The sequence below is a fragment of the Macrotis lagotis genome, chromosome 5 (genome assembly GCF_037893015.1).
Source record: "Macrotis lagotis isolate mMagLag1 chromosome 5, bilby.v1.9.chrom.fasta, whole genome shotgun sequence".
NCBI lineage: Eukaryota > Metazoa > Chordata > Mammalia > Peramelemorphia > Peramelidae > Macrotis > Macrotis lagotis.
In genome coordinates this window covers 123,225,477-123,244,016 of record NC_133662.1, presented here as the reverse complement: position 1 = coordinate 123,244,016, position 18,540 = coordinate 123,225,477, and the positions used below count along the sequence as shown (strand labels likewise).

Here is an 18,540-nt window from a genome sequence, read left to right as displayed (position 1 = left end):
AAACAATATTGAAAAGCATTTTCCACTGCCAACACTACATTCGGTATATAAGTTTAAGAGATGAGAATTAGAAATGAAATATAGCAAATTCTTAGTACAGAGGAAATATCTTCTGTATAAGGCAAGGGCTAGGCAAGGATTTAGAACTGAACCCTGAGATGAACATCCCATGTTTCCATAAATTCCTTGGGGACATTGATAATATATTTTTTTTAATATCCTGGAAAATACATAGAACAACCGGGGGTGGGGGAACAGATGAGACAGTTGGTAAGTTCTTGCTAATTGATTGGCAACATCTTATTTTCAGGTGGTAAATTAGGTCTGTGAAGATTAATTTTAGTCACTGTAATTTAGTTGGTTTTTTTTTTCATCTTTAAAATGGGAATAATATCTATAGTACTTCCCTGCCTGGGTGAATGTGAAGTTCAAATGAGATGATGGCAAATCTGAAAGCACAGTAGAAATGTCTGTTCTATTTCTATGTGGTCTGTTAGCTCCCTGCTAGAATGTAAGCTTCTTTTGAATAAGGATTTTTTATTCATTGTATTTTCATTCCTAGCCATACATTAGGTGCTCAGTAGGACTTGTTGATTATGTGCCTGCTTGGTTGTTGTCATTGTTGTCATTATTATTATTATTATTATTATTATTATTATTATTATTATTATTAATGCTTCAGAAATATTCTGTGTGCAGACAGATCATTAGCTCATTAGAGCAGAGGTCAAAATAAATTGCAAGTTAGAACAAAACAATGAAAGACACTGATTTTTTTCCCAATTTATTTTCCCTTTATTCTAAACTTTACAAATACCAGGTGAATTAGCATTCCCATATATAATGTGGAAATAGATTATACATGAAACTGTAAATCCAGCTTAGGGGAGAAAACATTGTCAACCAAGGCCATAAAGAAATGGACTAAAATAATGGCATTCACCTAGTTTCATATTAAGGAAATTTAACTAAGGCAAAACATTGACTTTGACCCTGACCATCTTAGAGAACTTTAATAAGGCAAAACAACCACCACAAAAAGGAGGCTTATTTGAAAAACACCATAGTGGATGACGAGAGGCAACAATCTCATAGTGAAAAGCTGTTGATTTATAAATGTCCTTCTGAGAATTTGGCCAGAGGTTCAGGATGCAAACTTCGACTTTGTTGGTGATGGCTAATTTGGTAGTACAGTGTCTCCTCAAATTTGAGCTGTTTGTGAAGATGCTCCCACTATGGACCAGCACTTCTGCAATCAGATGTTCTTACAGGGTCAGATATTTGCCAGTTTCATAAAAGATACAGCACAAAGTTCAAAATGAATAATGTTGATTTATTAAAGATAAGGTTCTTCAAATGTACTTATTTTTAGATGACATCATGCTAACTGCATTAAGACTCAAGAGTACTTCAAAGCCTTCTCCATGCAATCCACCAGACTGTAAAAATTTTGGTTGAACCAACCAAACAAAATTAATTAAGAATTCATCTTTCCAGACTGTGATATGCAGGTGGATGGGCAGGTTGCCAAAGATATGCAATTTCTTTGCTGGAAGTGATCTTGGTGTCATGAAGTTCAACCTGTACCTGAGCAGGAGTCATTCAAGCAGAAGTCGTTACTTTCCAAGACAACCTGATGAAATAGCTCTCATTTTTAGGAATTTTATCCTTCCATCAAACTGAAATCTTCTCTGTTGCTTCTAATTCTTCCCTTTCAAATAAGATATTCTGTAAAAAAGTGCTTTGAAAACATACATATCCGCTATTATTATTTCATCTGGGGGTAAAAAAAAAATTTAATTAATTTTCCATGTGGAAGCCCTTCAGATATTTAAAAACAAGTGTCATATCCCTTCTCCCTAATCTAAACATCTTCACTTTCAACTCAGTTATTTGGTTTGACTTTAAGAGGTCCACTAAGTGGCCTATTCACCCTTCTCTGACTACATTATAGGCTGTAATATACTTCTCATAACATGGAAACTAGACCTGAGCAGATGTGGTCGGATAAAGGTTGAGCATGACAGTACTGTATCACCTTCCTTATTTTGTACAGCATACCATGTCATCCTATAGAATCACACTGAGCTTTCACTCCACTCAGATCTGAGGTATGAAAATTGGACAATGTTAACTTAAGACAAAACTATCTTTTGTTTTTCTTGTTTTCTCTTGCAAGTATAATAATAATCTTTGGACTAGAGTGAACTGAACAAAAATCTCAAATAGGAATTTGAAACCTAAGATAAGTGGGGAGATCATAATATTCTGTCTCAACTATTTAGTATTAAGTCATGTAAAATTTCTAAACCTTATGTTTATCTACAAAATTAGGGCCATGCTTAACCTTGGGTCAGTCAGCTTGCATTTATTAAATATTTACTATGTCTCAGGAACTGTACTGAAGGAAGAAAACATTTGTAAATTAAAAGAGAAGAGCTCCTTAGTGAAAATAAGTAAAATAAGAAGAAATTGTCCAAGCTTCATAATGACTAGATTAATAACCTCTCCCCCTACTGCCGATGTCCCCTCACAGCCCCATCAAGATCACCTATTATCTAGTTTGTATACATTTAAGTATTTGCTTATGTATACTTGTTTCTTGTGATAGGTATCCCCCCCACCTTTTTTTTCCTTGTATCTTCAGTGACTTTCAGTGATTGAAGCAGTGGTGCATAATTAATTGATTGATCCCAAGCTCCTTAACATTTATGTGAAAGATCTCTGATGTGCACTGAGGGAGCAATTAAATTTAGGGTTTAATGGAAAAAGTTGATGCTGCCTCTGAAAACAAACACATCATAGTGAGAAAACAGTTTTTTTTCTGCTCTTCCATCTCACTATCAAGTTGATAGTGGTTTAAACTCAGTGTGCCTCAATTTCTACATCTCAACAAAATCCTTTTATTTATTCTTTGTTTTAAGAGCATAAGGGAAGAGCACTTCATACATAAACATCATGATATTATTTTTAAAGTGCCTTCACTAAAGTCCTATTCTTGGATTCTTAATGGTTCTCCCAATCAAACATAAGCTTTTGGCAGCTCTTTCAAAAGTTAATGATATAGGCAAGTGACAGCCATCATCCATAGACCAGACTAGCTAACTGTAGATTCATCATTACAAGGTTGGACCAGGTGATGAGTTGTTTTGGTTAGGGTTTTTTGGCCACAAAAATTCATGATCATCAGCTAAGGTGCAGAGGGGATGTAGACATTGCTGATTTGTGTGTCAGTGGAAGGAGATGAAATCATGGATCTTTTAAAAAAAAGTGAATTATCATTCAGGAAAAATACTTTTCCAGTAAAGAGTAATATATTAGTGCTTTTAAGGACTTGGAATTTTTTTTAACATTAACATCATTTTTATCTTTGCAAATATAGTTTCCTATGAAAATTATAAATCCCAGTAGCAAGGCAGCTAGGTAGCTCAGTGGATAGAGTTCTGGACCTGCTGTTGGGAATTCAAACATGGCCTTAGACAGGGACTAGTTATGTGACCCTGCCACTTCATCTTAGTCTGTTTGAGTCTTGTAAAATACAGACAATAGGACTTAAACCTAAAAATAGGGAAAGTAGCAGTATCTCCCAGGATTGTTGTGTAAATAAAGTGTTAATAAAATGCTCAGCTCAGAGCCTAGCATGTAATAGGAATTTATTAAGTGCTATTTTTCAGAATTCTTTGTGAACTTCCCTCAAAACCAGAGAGGACAATGATTTATTCTGTGAGATGCTTGCTCTTAACTAACTTGGTTTTCTTCTCAAGGTGATGACCTCACCATTTATGGGGTAGTGATGCAGCGGTGGAACCCCTTCCATCAAGATGTTCGGTGTGATGTGGAAATAGTCTTGAAAGCCAATTATGTCCAAGTGAATAACGAACAGTCCACAGGCAACATCGTTGATGAGGAGGTTCGCAAGGAATTTGAGAATTTTTGGGAATATTATAAGAATGATCCCTTGGCAGGTTTGTGATTGAGGATAGTTTTCACTGGTGTTTCGTTTGTTGCATATTATGAATACTTTTAGAATATATTTACATTTTGTGTAATTCAACAATTTGGTTAATATATAGATGCACTTACATTTATTCTGTATTGCAAACCTTTTTATCATCAATGTCAAAAAATTTTTTGGGAAATTAAGATTGAGTTTCATGAACTTATAGTTGAAGGGTGTCTTTTTGTTTTGTAATAAGTTTCAGAAGAAATGCATGTGCAACCTCAATTACACAATATCTCTAATATATTTCTGCAAAGTTAGATTTCTTTTTCTGGTGTATAAGTAGTTCATAAAAGCAAGAGAAGATGGGAAAAAAGATGTGAAGAAACTAGTACAGTTCAGTGAAAAGGTTTCATCACACAGCAAAAAATTTTTGTCTTAACGTAAATTTGCTATGATTTTATTACAATGTTAAAATATCACAGTAAGGCTTTTAAAAAACAGTATCTTATATAAAACTTTAAAATAGATACACCACCTTTTAAGTCCTGCGGTGTCAGATCTTCACCATTAATTCTTTCTTGGAGGCATCTTCTGGTGGGGAAATGGAGCTAGTAAAAGAAATTTTATGAGTAGCTATTGAGATATGCCCAACTTTAAATTTAATATGAATTTCTTTGTCATTAAATCAGAATCATAGCACATTCTAAGCACAAAAATATCAGTGTTCTTATGTTAAATTTTAATCAGATATTCATCATTTCATTAAATATATATATATACTCAATATGATCTCACTTATACTAATGAATTCTATACTTCATAGTCTTATATTGAAAGGCCCATTCATTTAAATTTTTGGAAAGATTTTTTTTTAATTTCAGAAAGTAAATGTCATTGATATTTTTTAAATAACCACTTGAGCATTTGTTTGTAAGAGCTTCCATTTTAACTACCAAAGTCATTCCTGCTCATTATAACTCTACTGCTCAGTTCTGCGTGTTGGCAAAGTAGGATATCAAATATAATCACTTGATCCTACTCTCTGAAGTGTTTTGTATTGGTGATTCACAAAAGGAGACTATCAAAATATTCTTCACTCATTGCATACAAAGATTAAAGTAGCACAGTACTGACCAAATGACCCAGAATGGGGCGAGCCCTTCCTCAGCAAAAATAGTATCATTGAGAAGGAAATGAACAAAATGATAGGTGGGGATAATAAGAATAATCACTAGCATTTATAAAGTGCTTTAAGGTTTGCAAAGCCCTTTACAATATTATCTCATTTTATCCTCAAAACATGGTATGGAGGTAGGTATTATTATTAACCCCATTTTCCAGATGGGAAAACTGAGACAAGGCAGATATACAGCAAATATTTCCACTTGTAGTATAAGTTGGTAAAAACCTTCTAAGTACAAAATATAAAATAGCATCCTGGGTTTCAGGGAGTGACCCTGAAAGGCTCCATTTTATTTTATTTTATTTTATTTAGGTTTTTTGCAAGGCAAATGGGGTTAAGTGGCTTGCCCAAGGCCACACAGCTAGGTAATTATTAAGTGTCTGAGACCGGATTTGAACCCAGGTACTCCTGACTCCAAGGCCAGTGCTTTATCCACTACGCCACCTAGCCGCCCCCCAAAGGCTCCATTTTAAATAAAAAATAAACCCATTTTGTTGCCAAAAGAAGCCTGAAAATACTGTAAATTACCATGTGCCTCACTGTTCTACTGTCCTTCATTGGCTAGCTTACTTTTGGATAAGTTTTGGTTCCAAAAGTCTTTGATGAATTTGAATCTAAAGGTTTTGTACCAGTATTTGAAGCCGCTTCAGTACTGACTTACTCATTGCCAAGGACTCCCAAAGCCACCCTTTACTTGCCCTGGGGTGAAACAAACCAAATAGACTCTGTACACTAATTCCTGGGGGTGCTTTAGTCTAGATTGGGGTTTGAATCAGGGCTGGGTTAGATTTTGGGCACTGTTCCAGACCAGAGCAGAATTAACATTATTTATATTCTGAATTCAAGTTTAACAATCATGGTTGACATTTATATTGACTTAAGGTTTTTCCAAACCTCTGATGTGGTTTTCTCCAGACCAAATCTACACAAATGAAGTTGAGTTGAATCAGAACAATTTTCAGAAGCAGTGATGAGTAAAATAGTGTTCATTCCACTGCATTTTCTCCAATGACTAAACTACTTAGAAACACCCTTGAATATAAAGTACCCTTTATTTGTTCACTACCACCAAACTAAGACATAAGGACTTTCTCTTTTGGATTGTAGACTTTCCTTTCTACTTGTTCCTGATAACATTTCCATTTGAGTCTGAAAAATATCACATGCTTAATCAGTGATTTAGAAAGCAAAAATGCTTTAATATAGTATGAAGAAAATCTTGGGATACAGAATATTTATACAAATAAGTTAACACAGCTTATTTGTTTATTAAATCCATTTTGACTCAACAGTTCAGCCATCTAGTTATTAACGGTTCCTTCCTGGTTCTCCTAAGGCCATCTTATACCTTCTTAACACTATATCTTAAATATCCTTACTTTTCTAAGTAGTCTTAAATTATAACTCCTTTATTTTCAGTTTACTTTGACCTTTCTAGAATTCTAGAAACTGAGGTAGCATCTTTTTATGAAATTTTCATACATCCTTAAAAAATTCTTTTTATGTTTATATTACCATCATTTTTAATATATATCCATATCTCTTGCCTACCCATCATGCCATTTCTTATAACAAAGAATTAAAACAAAATGAAAAAATTAGACAGTTTAGCAAAACCAGTCAACACATCAATAAGCAGGATTTTCTTCCATCTCTGAAAAGAAAGGATGAAGGTACATTTTTAAAAACCATTCTCCAGGGCTAAATTTGGTCATTCATAATTATTATACTGTGATTAGTTAATTCTTTTTTTGTTCTTTTACATTATAAGGCATGGCAAGAGTGTTTTCCTGCTTCTGATTACTTCACCCATCAGTTCATATAAATTTCTTTATGCTTCTCCTTCTCTGAAGTCTTTAAATGTGTCATTTATTTATGGCATGATTTTATTTTTATTCCATTGCATTCAAATCCCTTGACTGGACCTTAGTTTATTCATCTGTACAACAATGACAATAATTAAGACCAACATTTATATGGTGCTTTAAGATTTCCAAATTCTTTACAAGAATTATCTGTTTATCCTCAGAGTCTGGTGTGTACTATTATCATTCCTATTTTGCAGATTTTGTACAAATGCAGATTAAGGAATTTGTCTGGGTCATAACCAGTAACTGTTGAGGCAAAATCTGAATTCAGATCTTCTTGACTCACTATACTACTTCATTTCCTCTAAAATGTGGAGGCTAAACTAGATATTTGATCTCTGAGGTTCCTTCTAGCCTGTGAAATATGATCATACATCTGCTCTAATAGGTCCAGTTTATAATCATGTACCAAAATGTGTTTGATCATTCTCCCAAAAAGACATTGTGGTAGTAGATAAGGGTACTAAATTTGGACTTGAGTACTGGGGTTCAAATCTTGACTCTGCCATTTTCTCCTGAGTGGTTTCCTAAAGACATGTGACAAATCCCCTTACTTCTGGACTTTTACACATCTCTCCTCTGTAAAATGAAGACACTGGAATAGGTAGTCTTTCAGGTCTTTCCAACTTCTAAATTTCTTCTTTTTGGCAAAGCTCTCCTTGCATTGTATCCCTCTCCTCTCTCTCCTTTCTTTCTTCCCCTTTCCTCGTCCTTGCTCCAATCCTCCAGTTCATCTGGACACAATACCTCCTGTCTCCATTACTATCACAGCCCTTTTTTCCCCCCACTGTTTTCTTTTCTCACTATGCCTGCTGCCCAACATCACATATACTGTGGCTTAGTCATTTCTTAGTCAGCTTAGATCATTAAAAAAAAAAAACTAGTTTTCTAAAATCTACCTGTACATTTGATTACTCTTGACCTCTAGAGAATACAAATACACAAAAACTGAGGAGGGAAATGTTTGTTCACACTTTTATTTCCTAATTGCAGAGGGGACTTGAAATTTCAGTTAAAAGTAGCTGGCTTATTCTTTCCTCCACTAAAAAAAGTGGCAAAATAGATAACAAGCAAATTCCACCACTTTCAAACCAAATATAGACATGACCTACTAAAATGATTTGATCAATATCATTAATAGTGCTTAGCCAAAGCTTCACCTAAAATTAGGTCAGGTTATATCACCAATTTTTAAGTCTTTTGCCCAATTAAGAGTCTTTGTTATTCTCTTAGACCTTATAAGTATCACAGAGATATGATTTTTCTTCCTAAGCTGTTACATATCAGAAATGTTAAGGTTTTCAGAATGTTTTGGTACAGACTTGTGTTTTCATTGGTGTGGGGAATCTCCTAATTGTCTATACTTTATATTTTTATTTTTTAGATTTTTCAAGGCAATGGGATTAAGTGGCTTGCCCAAGGCCACACGGCTAGGTAATTATTAAGTGTCTGAGGCCGGGTTTGAACTCTGGTACTCCTGACTCCAAGGCCAGTGCTCTATCCACTGTGCCACCTAGCTGCCCAATACTTAATATTTTTAGAAGATTCTTTGAGAGTCTTGGAAATTAAAAGTGATTTGCAAACATGATTATTAAACAGTCAGTATATGTGAGAGACAAGACTTGAACCTGGATTTTAAGATTCCAAATCCAGGTCTCTAACTCCCTTACCTGGAGCCATCCCATTCATAAAAAAGGGATTTCTATAACACAAAAAAAAAAAACGGAAGAAAGTTTTCAAGGTTTCTTAAACCATCAACCCAACTTTTTCATGTTCAAAGTCACTTTCCAATGGTCACCCTATTAAAGTCTCTTAAAGAAGCATAGGAAGAAAGGTGAGTCTGGCTGTTCCCACTCTCCTCAGTCAGCCTCTTTATTCCACATGTTGCAGCCAAAACTTAGTACTTTTCTCTAATTGTTTAGATTTTCTGAGGAAATGGATTATAACCTCCCCAACTATGGCCAAATGTTTTTTTTTTAATCTTTTAAGATAAAGTGCTTAAAATTATTTCCTACTAGATCTTGAATAAGAGATTAGATCTTGAATTGGAGATTGGGGATTTCCAAGGATGAGAGGAGTTCCATTTCTCTATCTCCTGTGTAATGTAACTTTAGTCTTCTTTTCTATCCAGCTACTTTTTCCTCTCTTATACCCCTCTCAATTCTATTGACTGCCAGCTCCAAATCTCACCACTCTAGTGCTTAGGTTTTTAGGACACTTGGGGTCCAAATATGTCTGCCCCATTTTATTGTTGATTTAAGTATCTGTAAACATCGCTTTTGTCTATCTAGAACCACATCTTCCATTTTGAAAATAGCTGTAGTTAACCATTTTAGCCCCTGAAATCTTGTTTTACCTAGGTTTTTTGGAACCAGTCAGTGACATTAAGTGGAATGTTCTTGTAGCAGCAGTGCTCATTATTCCCTGAAAACCTGTAGGGTCATTAATATACAAAAAGAGGGTACCATTATATCACAACTGTAAATATAATGAAGTCAAATTTAAAAGGTTCAATAAAAGTTTAATATATCAGGTTCTCTAAAACTCCTTAAAGTAAATAAAGTAACCAAATTCTACATTCTAATTCATTCAAGACTTTAATAATAATAATAGCACTTACGTAGATAGAACTAATACTATATTACCTCCAACTATACTAATATTACCTCCATTCTATCCTCACAACAACCTTAGGAGGTAGGGGTTAATAATCATCCTCATTTGATAGATGAGGAAAAGTAAGACAGAAGGTTAAGTGACTGTATTATAGAATCACAGGGCTAGTTAATGTTATGAGACTGGATTTGCACATAGGTTTACCTGACTCCAGGTCCAGTCTTGTTTACTTTGCCAATAAAATAAACTGGCAGATTAAGTACTGTGACATGATTTATTTAAAGTTTAGAATACAAGAGAGCAACCCAGATCTTGTAATGTTTACTCTTTACTTACCCTCCTATCAAGCCAATGCTACATATGGCTTTTTTTTTTTACAAGTAAGACAGAATTTAGTATAGTTTCTCAAAATTGTGTCTAGGTTGACCAAAAATGTTCATTTACTGCTTATTCCTAGAAATTCTGAAGTCCAAAAATAAGACCATTGCTCAGACTCAGGCTTCTACTGTTAGTTGTATCATTTGTGGGAAGTTTAATGAACTTCCTGTTATGTAAACCACAGGGTTTCTCATCCTGGATTATCCTTGATAGTAGAGTTAGGAAACAGTACAGTGAGGCGCAGAAAGTATTTTTAAAGTCTATAAATAAAGGAGAGAGAAAAAGGCGCCTTTTTATCATCTCCTGTTTGATGAGTTTAATAAAATTTGATGCACAGTGATGATAGCACCAGAAAAAGTGTATTTCATGAAATTTGGAGATGGGGAATTTAAAATTTGAAAATTTAACAAAGTGAATTCTGCCTCCTATTCTCTCTCTTTAATTGCTTATTAATTATAATAGAATGGTCCTTGAGAGATACTATTATATAATGGACCTTAGCATAGAGTTAGCCTTGGAGTCAGGAAAGTTCTATCTCTGACATAGCAACTATGTGACTTTCTTAGGGCACCAATCTACACTCAAAGATGATGAAATTACAGACAAATTGCCAATCTGCATTGCTTCAATAGTTCCCCACACCAATAAAATCACAGGTACAGGCCAAAAACAACAAAGGAAAAAAGGCTTTTGAAAAAAGAATATCTGAAGATGGTTAAATGGTTTATTCATAGTAATCATTGGGGATATTGATTATAATGTAATCCCTTCTTGAAAATCACTGCTGACTTATTTTTATCCCACCTCCTAGGAAGGAATGAAATCCTGGCTAGTCTGTGTCCTCAAGTTTTTGGGATGTATTTAGTAAAGCTTGCAGTAGCCATGGTGCTTGCCGGCGGTGTCCAAAGGACTGATGCTACTGGAACAAGGGTCCGAGGTTAGTCCCTATTCTGGTGTTCTAAGGTACAAATAATGATACAAAGGGTACAACTCTTAGTTTTCTTGAATGAAAAACCCTTTGGTTTGGGATTTTTTCTAACCATTTTTTTAAACTAGCAGCTATCTAAATGTGTTAACTGCTGACAACCTCACATAGTTGTATTTCTGTTAATACTTCCAACTTCCACCAGAACCTGACTTGTGAAATTCAGAAAGGCCTTAGAACTTTAACGGGGATGTTTCTTTCCCCAAGAATAAACCATTAACATTCCCATTAGTGTGTTTATATAGAGCCTATATTTGTGTTCTCAGCCTTTCTTTATGAGAGCAAAAATGGAAATAATGCTTTAATGTCACACGACCAGCTCACTCTCCATCTGTGACTGTTAGCACAAGACCTGTAGACCTGCTGCTCCAAATTTTTTTGCCTGCTGATTCCCCTTCTGTCAGTGGATGGTAAATGAACCATCTGCAGTGAGACATTACTGTAGGTCACAGATTCAAGCAAAAATTATTAAGGGCATATTATAGCTTTACCAATGTCACTGTAGTCTGTCTTAAACCACACTCTGTACTTCATTTGAGTATGATGAATCTATCTTTGACTCCATACTTGTTTGAAATTAATGTAATTAATGCAGATCCTAGAACAATACTAAAACAAACTTTACTATATACGCTTGTACCTGAATTAGAGAAAGAGGCAGTGTGGTACAGTAGATTGAGTATTGGATTTGAAATCTGAAGATCTTGATTTGAATCCTGCCTGGGCTTCTAACTACTAGTGTAACCTTGACCTTGAGCAAGGTGCTTAACCTCTTTGAGCCTAGTTTCCTTGTGTAAAATTAGGAATTGAGCTAGATGAACTCTAAAATTCTAACAGCTGTAAATTCTGCAACTTATATATAGTTATATAAATATTAAAATAAATTTTGGAAATGCTTTCAAATTCTAACAATGCTAAAAAGAATGGATTGAGTATTGTATCAAGTATATGCCTTTTTACACATTCAAATGGATGTTGTTTACATTTTAAAATACTTTTTAAAATATTTCAATTTTATATCTATATATATACACATAATATGCATGAAATATTTCTATTTCTGTTAATTGTTGAAATGTGGAAACCATGATTAGTTATTAAAGAGGAAAAAGACAGAGTTAGTAGATGGGTATTTAAAAATAAACTGACAAAGAAAAGTCACATGTAGGACACAAAATACCTGGAAAACATTGGAACAGAACCCATTTTGGTTCAGTTTTTTTAATCTAAAAAAACTTTTTAGTCACCTTTTAAAATACCCTGGGTTGTCTTTCATAGCCATGTGAAGCTTTACACATTTACTTTTTCCTAGGTGAATCCCATCTTTTACTGGTTGGAGACCCTGGTACAGGGAAATCTCAATTTCTCAAATATGCAGCAAAGATTACTCCAAGATCTGTGCTCACCACAGGAATTGGATCTACGAGTGCAGGTATTTGATGTAATAGTGTTGAATGATATGGACAGTACCCAAGCTTCCTGGCTCTGTCTATAGGCTAGAAAGAGAAAGCAGGAGGGGATGTCAGCATATATAAGCAGGTATGTGAAATAACTGCAAATTTTTGCAAAAGACTGGGAAACTTGGTTATACTTTTTATTTAATAAAAAGAGATTTTCATAGTCTCTTTTGTGTTGGCAGCATGAAAATGGCTAGTGATCCTGACCTAGAAATGAAAGGAAATATTCAGAATGAACAAGTAAAACTATCCTTTTAAATATCTTCTTATTGTCATCATTCCCCCTCGGATAACTCATATTGCAACTGCTTTTCTTGGTTTGATGATCTTATTGAGTTTTTGTAACCAAAAAGTTAGTCACCTGGTATTGGGCCTCTCTGTACTTAAAAGCTGAACTGTTCTTCAGAAAGCAGTTGTATACTCATAGGCCCATATTCAAGGCCTTTCTGACTTGACAAGATCTGCAGTGCTCTTCAAGAACTTAGGACCCTGTCACAATGAGGCATCAGAGCAGGACTCTTAATGACAGATTTTTGTAGCTATCCTTTGAAAATATTAAAAGGATCTCCCTATTTTAAATTATTTCTGCATGAAAAACATTCTTAAGTATTATTTGTTGTTTAAAGATGCCTTTAACAAACACAATATATGACAGATGACATTCTAATTGAAATTACTAATGAAGCCTAGTTCTGGTTATGTCATTCCTCTGGTTCAGAGACTTCTGAGTCCAGATTCCTTACATTTCTGAACCAGCCTGGGTTCTTTGCTCTACCCTAAACAGGCCACACCTTTGTTTTTCCCCCATTTACATGAATGATTTTCTTCTTTCTGTCTTGAAACTATCCATCCTTCAATGTCCCTGGTCCAAACTCAGTTCCTTCTTGAAGCCTTCCCTCCCTAATCTCTTGTTTCACTCATCCCCTTGATTTATTTTAACTCTCATGGCACCTCTCACATTCAGCCTTATGTTGTGGTACTTATACACCTTGTCCAATGTGGCCCTTCTCCATGAACTATGAGCTCTTTGAACACAGGGCTAGCATATTTATGTCCCCAAAGTGCCTTTAATATAAGTAAACTCTTGTTGCATGAACACAAGAAGCAGGAAAGGAAATTGATTTTACTTAATCAGATCCTTAAGGAATTTTCAATTACTGTGGACTATCATGGGATAAAGGGCAGAACCAACTGATAGAAACTATTAAGACTGTTTCAGATATCATAAAGATCCAGATACACTGCAAGTAAACAAAGCTTTGAGAACATGGTTTTAAGAGACTTCAGGCATGAAAGAAATCCTACTAATACAAAAGGAGGCATGATTCTAAGGGGTGACTTGATGGTCAAAGGAGAATTCAAGATATCAGAAAGAGCTGGAAAGGAAAAGTAGGTATAGCCCCATTAGCATAACACTGTCTTGTGGCTAGTAATCACCTTAACCCCTTTCTCATCAAAGTTTTTCAGCTGTTGGCTGGGAGAATTTTCCTTTGATATGCACACCTCCTAATTCTGTAATATAGTAGCAAAATAGATTTGGCTTTATAGCCAGCTTTGCTGGAAGGCATTCACAGATTTATGTTTCCTTTCTGTAGGAAATTTTAGCTTTGACAGAAATTTTCTGCCACTCTGAATTTCTGCTACACTTTTAGAGAAATTTAGTCTTAAGTCCCTCCTACCTAAAGTATCATGCATAACACAACTATCATTTTTTTACCTCCAACATGAGCCTGAATTTAGATGGTGTGGAATAACTTTCTTTTAGGAAGTTTATAAAGAAAATGCTTCATACCTATTAATCTTAAATTCTACTTAAGATCAAATTAAGAAACATAAGAGAACACAAAGTTGTTTTATTCAACGTCTTAAGATTCCATGTGTAAATATTTAAATTATGTAGAGATTTTGGAATTAAAAGGTTAGAAATAAAATTTTTGGATCAGAAAGGAGCAGTTTCTAACTGGCTTCTTGTATGCTTTTTTCTAAGTCTTCATATCCTACTGACTTAAGTTTTCTCAAGTGGACTGGATGCTAGACTGGAAGTCAGCTAAGGTTTGGCTTTGAACTTTGTGCTCCCAACACCTACTAGTGTTATGAACATAGGGTTATTACATCTCTTTGAGCCTGTTTTCTGATCTGTAATATGGACCTGTAGTACCTACCTTTATAGGGTTATTGTTGTGAGGCCCAGTTGAGATAATGTAAATGTCAGCTATCCTCTGTAAAATTATTAACAGCAAGCAACCAAAAAGAAATACTAAGAGCCAGAAAGGTGCTTCACTTCTAGCTGCCCAAAGAAAAACAATATTCTATTAGTAATTTTAGAAAGTATCTATGGATACACATTACCAATTTTAAGATGGATATGGAGACTTCCCTATAGCTATGAAGAGCCGTTAATAAGTTTTGTGCCAGTATCATGTTTGAAACTTGAGAGAAAAGATGGTGTAAGGAATAAAAAATTCACAGTAAGGACCACCTCTTTTTCTTTTTCTCTTGTTCTTCCTAGTTTGAGAATTCCTTAAGCCCACCTGACTCTCTCCCCACCCCCATCCTGAAACCAAACCATTAATCACTTTGTGAGTAGAATCCCAAGATATACATATGGATTACCCATGCTTTCTGCTCACTTGCTTAGTGTTGTATCAGTTCAAATGGTTGTCCTCATTCTCTCCCACCCCCTCAACCATCTGTTCAATTGCATAAGTAAACTATTCTGTCTTGTTTTCTCGGCACACAATTATTTGAACTAATGGAATCAAAAATGTCTTAGGTCTTTAAAAATAATAATTTTGTATCCAACTAACTAGATGTGGTTCAGTACAGTTTAGGTTAGCTTATATAAAATGCAAATGCAAGTACAAAGAAGAAAAAAAATTTGATAACAAATTTTCCTTTTTTATTACTATGATCTGAAAACTGCCTTTTTATAACTGCAAAGTTTTGGGACCTAAAAATTGCTTGCATTACTTAGAAGTTAATGATCTAAAATCAATTTTTAAAACTATGGAATTTTTTTAAGCTTTTGGTTCTATGCCACTTTCAGAAAACGAGTCATTTACAAATGATAAAGGTAAACATTATTGAATCTTATTACATACTGATCATTTGTATATTCCTAATCAAAAGTCAGTAATAAATTATTTTATTTTGTTATTTGCCGTATAACTTTACTTCTAACAAATATCTGTTGGAGTACCAGGAAGAAGTATGCCAAGTGTATTGCAGTTTTAATATCTTTAGAGATGGGTCAACTAATTGAAGGTATCATTCTAAATTCTAAAATCGAAAGTAAAGCTTGGCAACTTCCCTCCAACTTTTAATCTTAGAGAGTTGCCCAGATTTTTGAGAATTCCCAGGGTTGCACAGCTAGCATTATATCAGCAGCAAGACTTGAATTCAGGTCTCCCTGGCTCTTTTAACTTCTCTATTCAGCCTCTAGATCACACTGATTCTGTGGTCCTGGGCAGGTGCTCTAGTCACCTAAGATTGTAAATTAGAGAAAATGTTGTTAGCGTATTGGTTGAAGGAATATCCTCATCAGGGAGTTACTCATAAAAATGAAATCTGTTCTCAATTCCTAATTATTTAGACAATTTTTTTTATTAAAATGGGGGATGGGGAGCTAGGTGGCGCAGTAGATAGAGCATCAGCCCTGAAGTCAGGACGACCCGAGTTCAAATTTAGCCTCAGACATTTAATAATTACTTAAATGTGTGACCTTGGGCAAGACATTTAAATTTAAGCCCATTGCCTTACAAAAACCACAAAACAAACCCACCACAAAAAAAAAACTTTTTTAAAAAATTAAAATTAGAAATGGAAATGTTTAATATATTGTATATGTATAACATATCAGAATACTCTGTCATTGGGAAGGGGTAGGAGAAGGAAGGAGAAAAATGTGAAACTCAAAATCTTACAAAAATTGAATGTTGAAAACTAAAAAATTTAGATTTTAATTAAATGCTAGTTTTAATTTGTAATCAAATTTAAATTAAAGTTTCTAAAAGTGTACTGGACAATAATAGTAACCAATGTTTATATAAGCACTTTCGGGTTTACAAAGTGCTTTATATATTTTAAAAATTCATACAACTTTTAAAATGAATTCTTTATTTGTAAATGAGTATTTATTAATCTGGAGTTTCACATTTCAAAAGTATAACTTGGTATAGGAAAAAGAGCACTGAAAAGTCAAAATGTGTGGATTCTCATTCTGACTCCTCCATTGACTGAAGATCCTTTTTTACCTTCTGGGGCCTGCATTCCTTTTCTGCAAATGAAAAGTCTTAAGTAAGGTCCCATTCAATTCTAAAACCTATGATTCTCTTAACAGTTTGCAAAATTAAAAATAAAGAAAATTTCTTAATTGGATAAAGTGACAAGAAGTAGTAGTAGAACATAGTATTTTTATTTAGATTTCCTCTTCCTCAAAACAGCTTTAAAAATAGAATTGTGGCATGAGATCTTATAAATGAAGGCACTCAGACAGCTGTAAAGCTAAGAGAATCTTCTGTGGGACCTATAAATGGGCACTAGTAACTTTAATGGGAAGATCTACAGGATTTGTGTAAAAGGAATAATCATGATTTTAAATTAATGGTATATATTTGAGGATTATTTTTTAATTTCTCATCAATAAAAAAAACTTCTTTAAGGAATATCTCAATTCCAAATATACCTGACCTCATTTTTTTGCCTGTATCTAGTGTAGAAATGGGGGGAGTGGTGGGGAGAGAAGAAGGAATCAATATCTGAAAAATTATATCTTTCAGAATAGCAACTAAGATCTAATGTTATATAAATTCATTAGAGATTTGTCAAGTTCATAATTTTTCTATCAGTGTTGTCAGAAATGTATTGTCATGCATTATTTTAAAAAATTAAACAGTTGTTCTGAATACTTAATAGAAAAATCTAGGGACTCAGTCTCATATATTAAAATAAGGGTTTTGGTTTATAATTGAACCTATCATAGTAATTTGGGACAGGAAAAGTTCTTTAGGAAGTTGATCTATTTTTTATAAGTTTATATTTACAGATATTTTAAATAAATTTGTAAACATTTAAATTCTAGTGACATATTTTGTTCTTATGACCTACACCCAAATCATTTGTCCAAACCTAGGCAGGCAATAAGAGAACTGTGCATTTGATTAGGGGGATAATGTGCTTTTGTAGAGGCTTGACTTCAAATTGCCTGTTTTAAAGAATAAACATGTGTTTTAAAAGAAATGGAAATTTACTCCTGAAATTATACCTCATACTATATGGCTGTACAGAAACAAGCATTTTAGGATAATACAGAGAAAAGATATTTTTCTTTTCACTTGGTTAAAGTGAGCTTTGTTGCAACCTCTTATTAATGGTTGATGAAACTGTATTCTGCTTTATTCATCTGATCCAAGAGATCATGTCATTATATTTTATTATCCTTGTCTAAGGATTCTTAATTTTCATTGTGGGTGTTTAGACTGTATTACAGAGAAGAAGAAAATATAATATATATATATATATATATATGCTTTAATCAAATTAGTTTTAGAGCAAATAAAATAACACATTAGAGAAAAAAGAATTACGTAAAAATAGTTGTATTTATATTCCACAATTTGATCAAATACTGGTTCTTATAAACTTTCTACAGGATGTTTTTAAAACAAATTCTTCACATTTTGTCTTGACTATGTACTTACGGAATTTCAGGGAAATAGTTCTGTTTGTTTTTATAGCTTAACATGTACTAAAAGGATGGCAGGTAGTCACATGCAGTCCATATGGGATTCTAACATGACATTTAATGAATTCTCTGATGTTGACCATCCCTTTGATGCTGAAGGCAATGCATCTGTTGAAAGAAGTGACTGTAGGTTTGGGTTACTGCTCTCTGCATCTTCCAGTTTTTCAGTATTGTCTTCCCAGTTAATGTGGAATCTTGTGACTCTGGGATTAGATGCCAAAATATTCCTTTGAAGCTAGAAGTGAAGAAAGAAAAGAATATATTTAAATGATATGGGCTAAATTACTTTGTATGATGTGATATGCAATTAAGATCTTAATAAATAATCTAATAGGTGGAGTGGTGGTTAAACACTGGCCTTAGAATC

At 34.0% G+C, this 18,540-nt stretch overlaps 2 protein-coding genes across 11 annotated transcripts in view; one reads left to right on the top strand and one right to left on the bottom strand.

The window, feature by feature from the left end:
• The window catches only part of MCM9 (minichromosome maintenance 9 homologous recombination repair factor), a 194,562-nt gene that overhangs the window by 53,187 nt on the left and 122,835 nt on the right, over positions 1-18,540 (top strand). For both annotated transcript variants that reach the window (XM_074187455.1, XM_074187456.1), the window contains exons 5-7: positions 3,765-3,965; positions 10,800-10,925; positions 12,286-12,405. In XM_074187455.1, coding sequence (XP_074043556.1) covers positions 3,765-3,965; positions 10,800-10,925; positions 12,286-12,405 — 447 coding nt within the window. The remainder of the gene's footprint in view (positions 1-3,764; positions 3,966-10,799; positions 10,926-12,285; positions 12,406-18,540) is intronic.
• The window catches only part of ASF1A (anti-silencing function 1A histone chaperone), a 31,473-nt gene continuing 13,607 nt past the window's right edge, over positions 675-18,540 (bottom strand). The window contains exons 4-6 of one of the 9 annotated variants that reach the window (XR_012468527.1): positions 18,130-18,408; positions 12,221-14,717; positions 675-4,551 (exon numbers count right to left, since the gene is read on the bottom strand). Coding sequence is in view for 1 of the 9 variants with exons in the window: in XM_074187457.1 (XP_074043558.1) it covers positions 18,196-18,408 (213 nt within the window). In the remaining 8 variants the exon portion in view is untranslated. The other 8 variants (XR_012468531.1, XR_012468530.1, XR_012468532.1 and 5 more) reach the window with 8 other exon arrangements.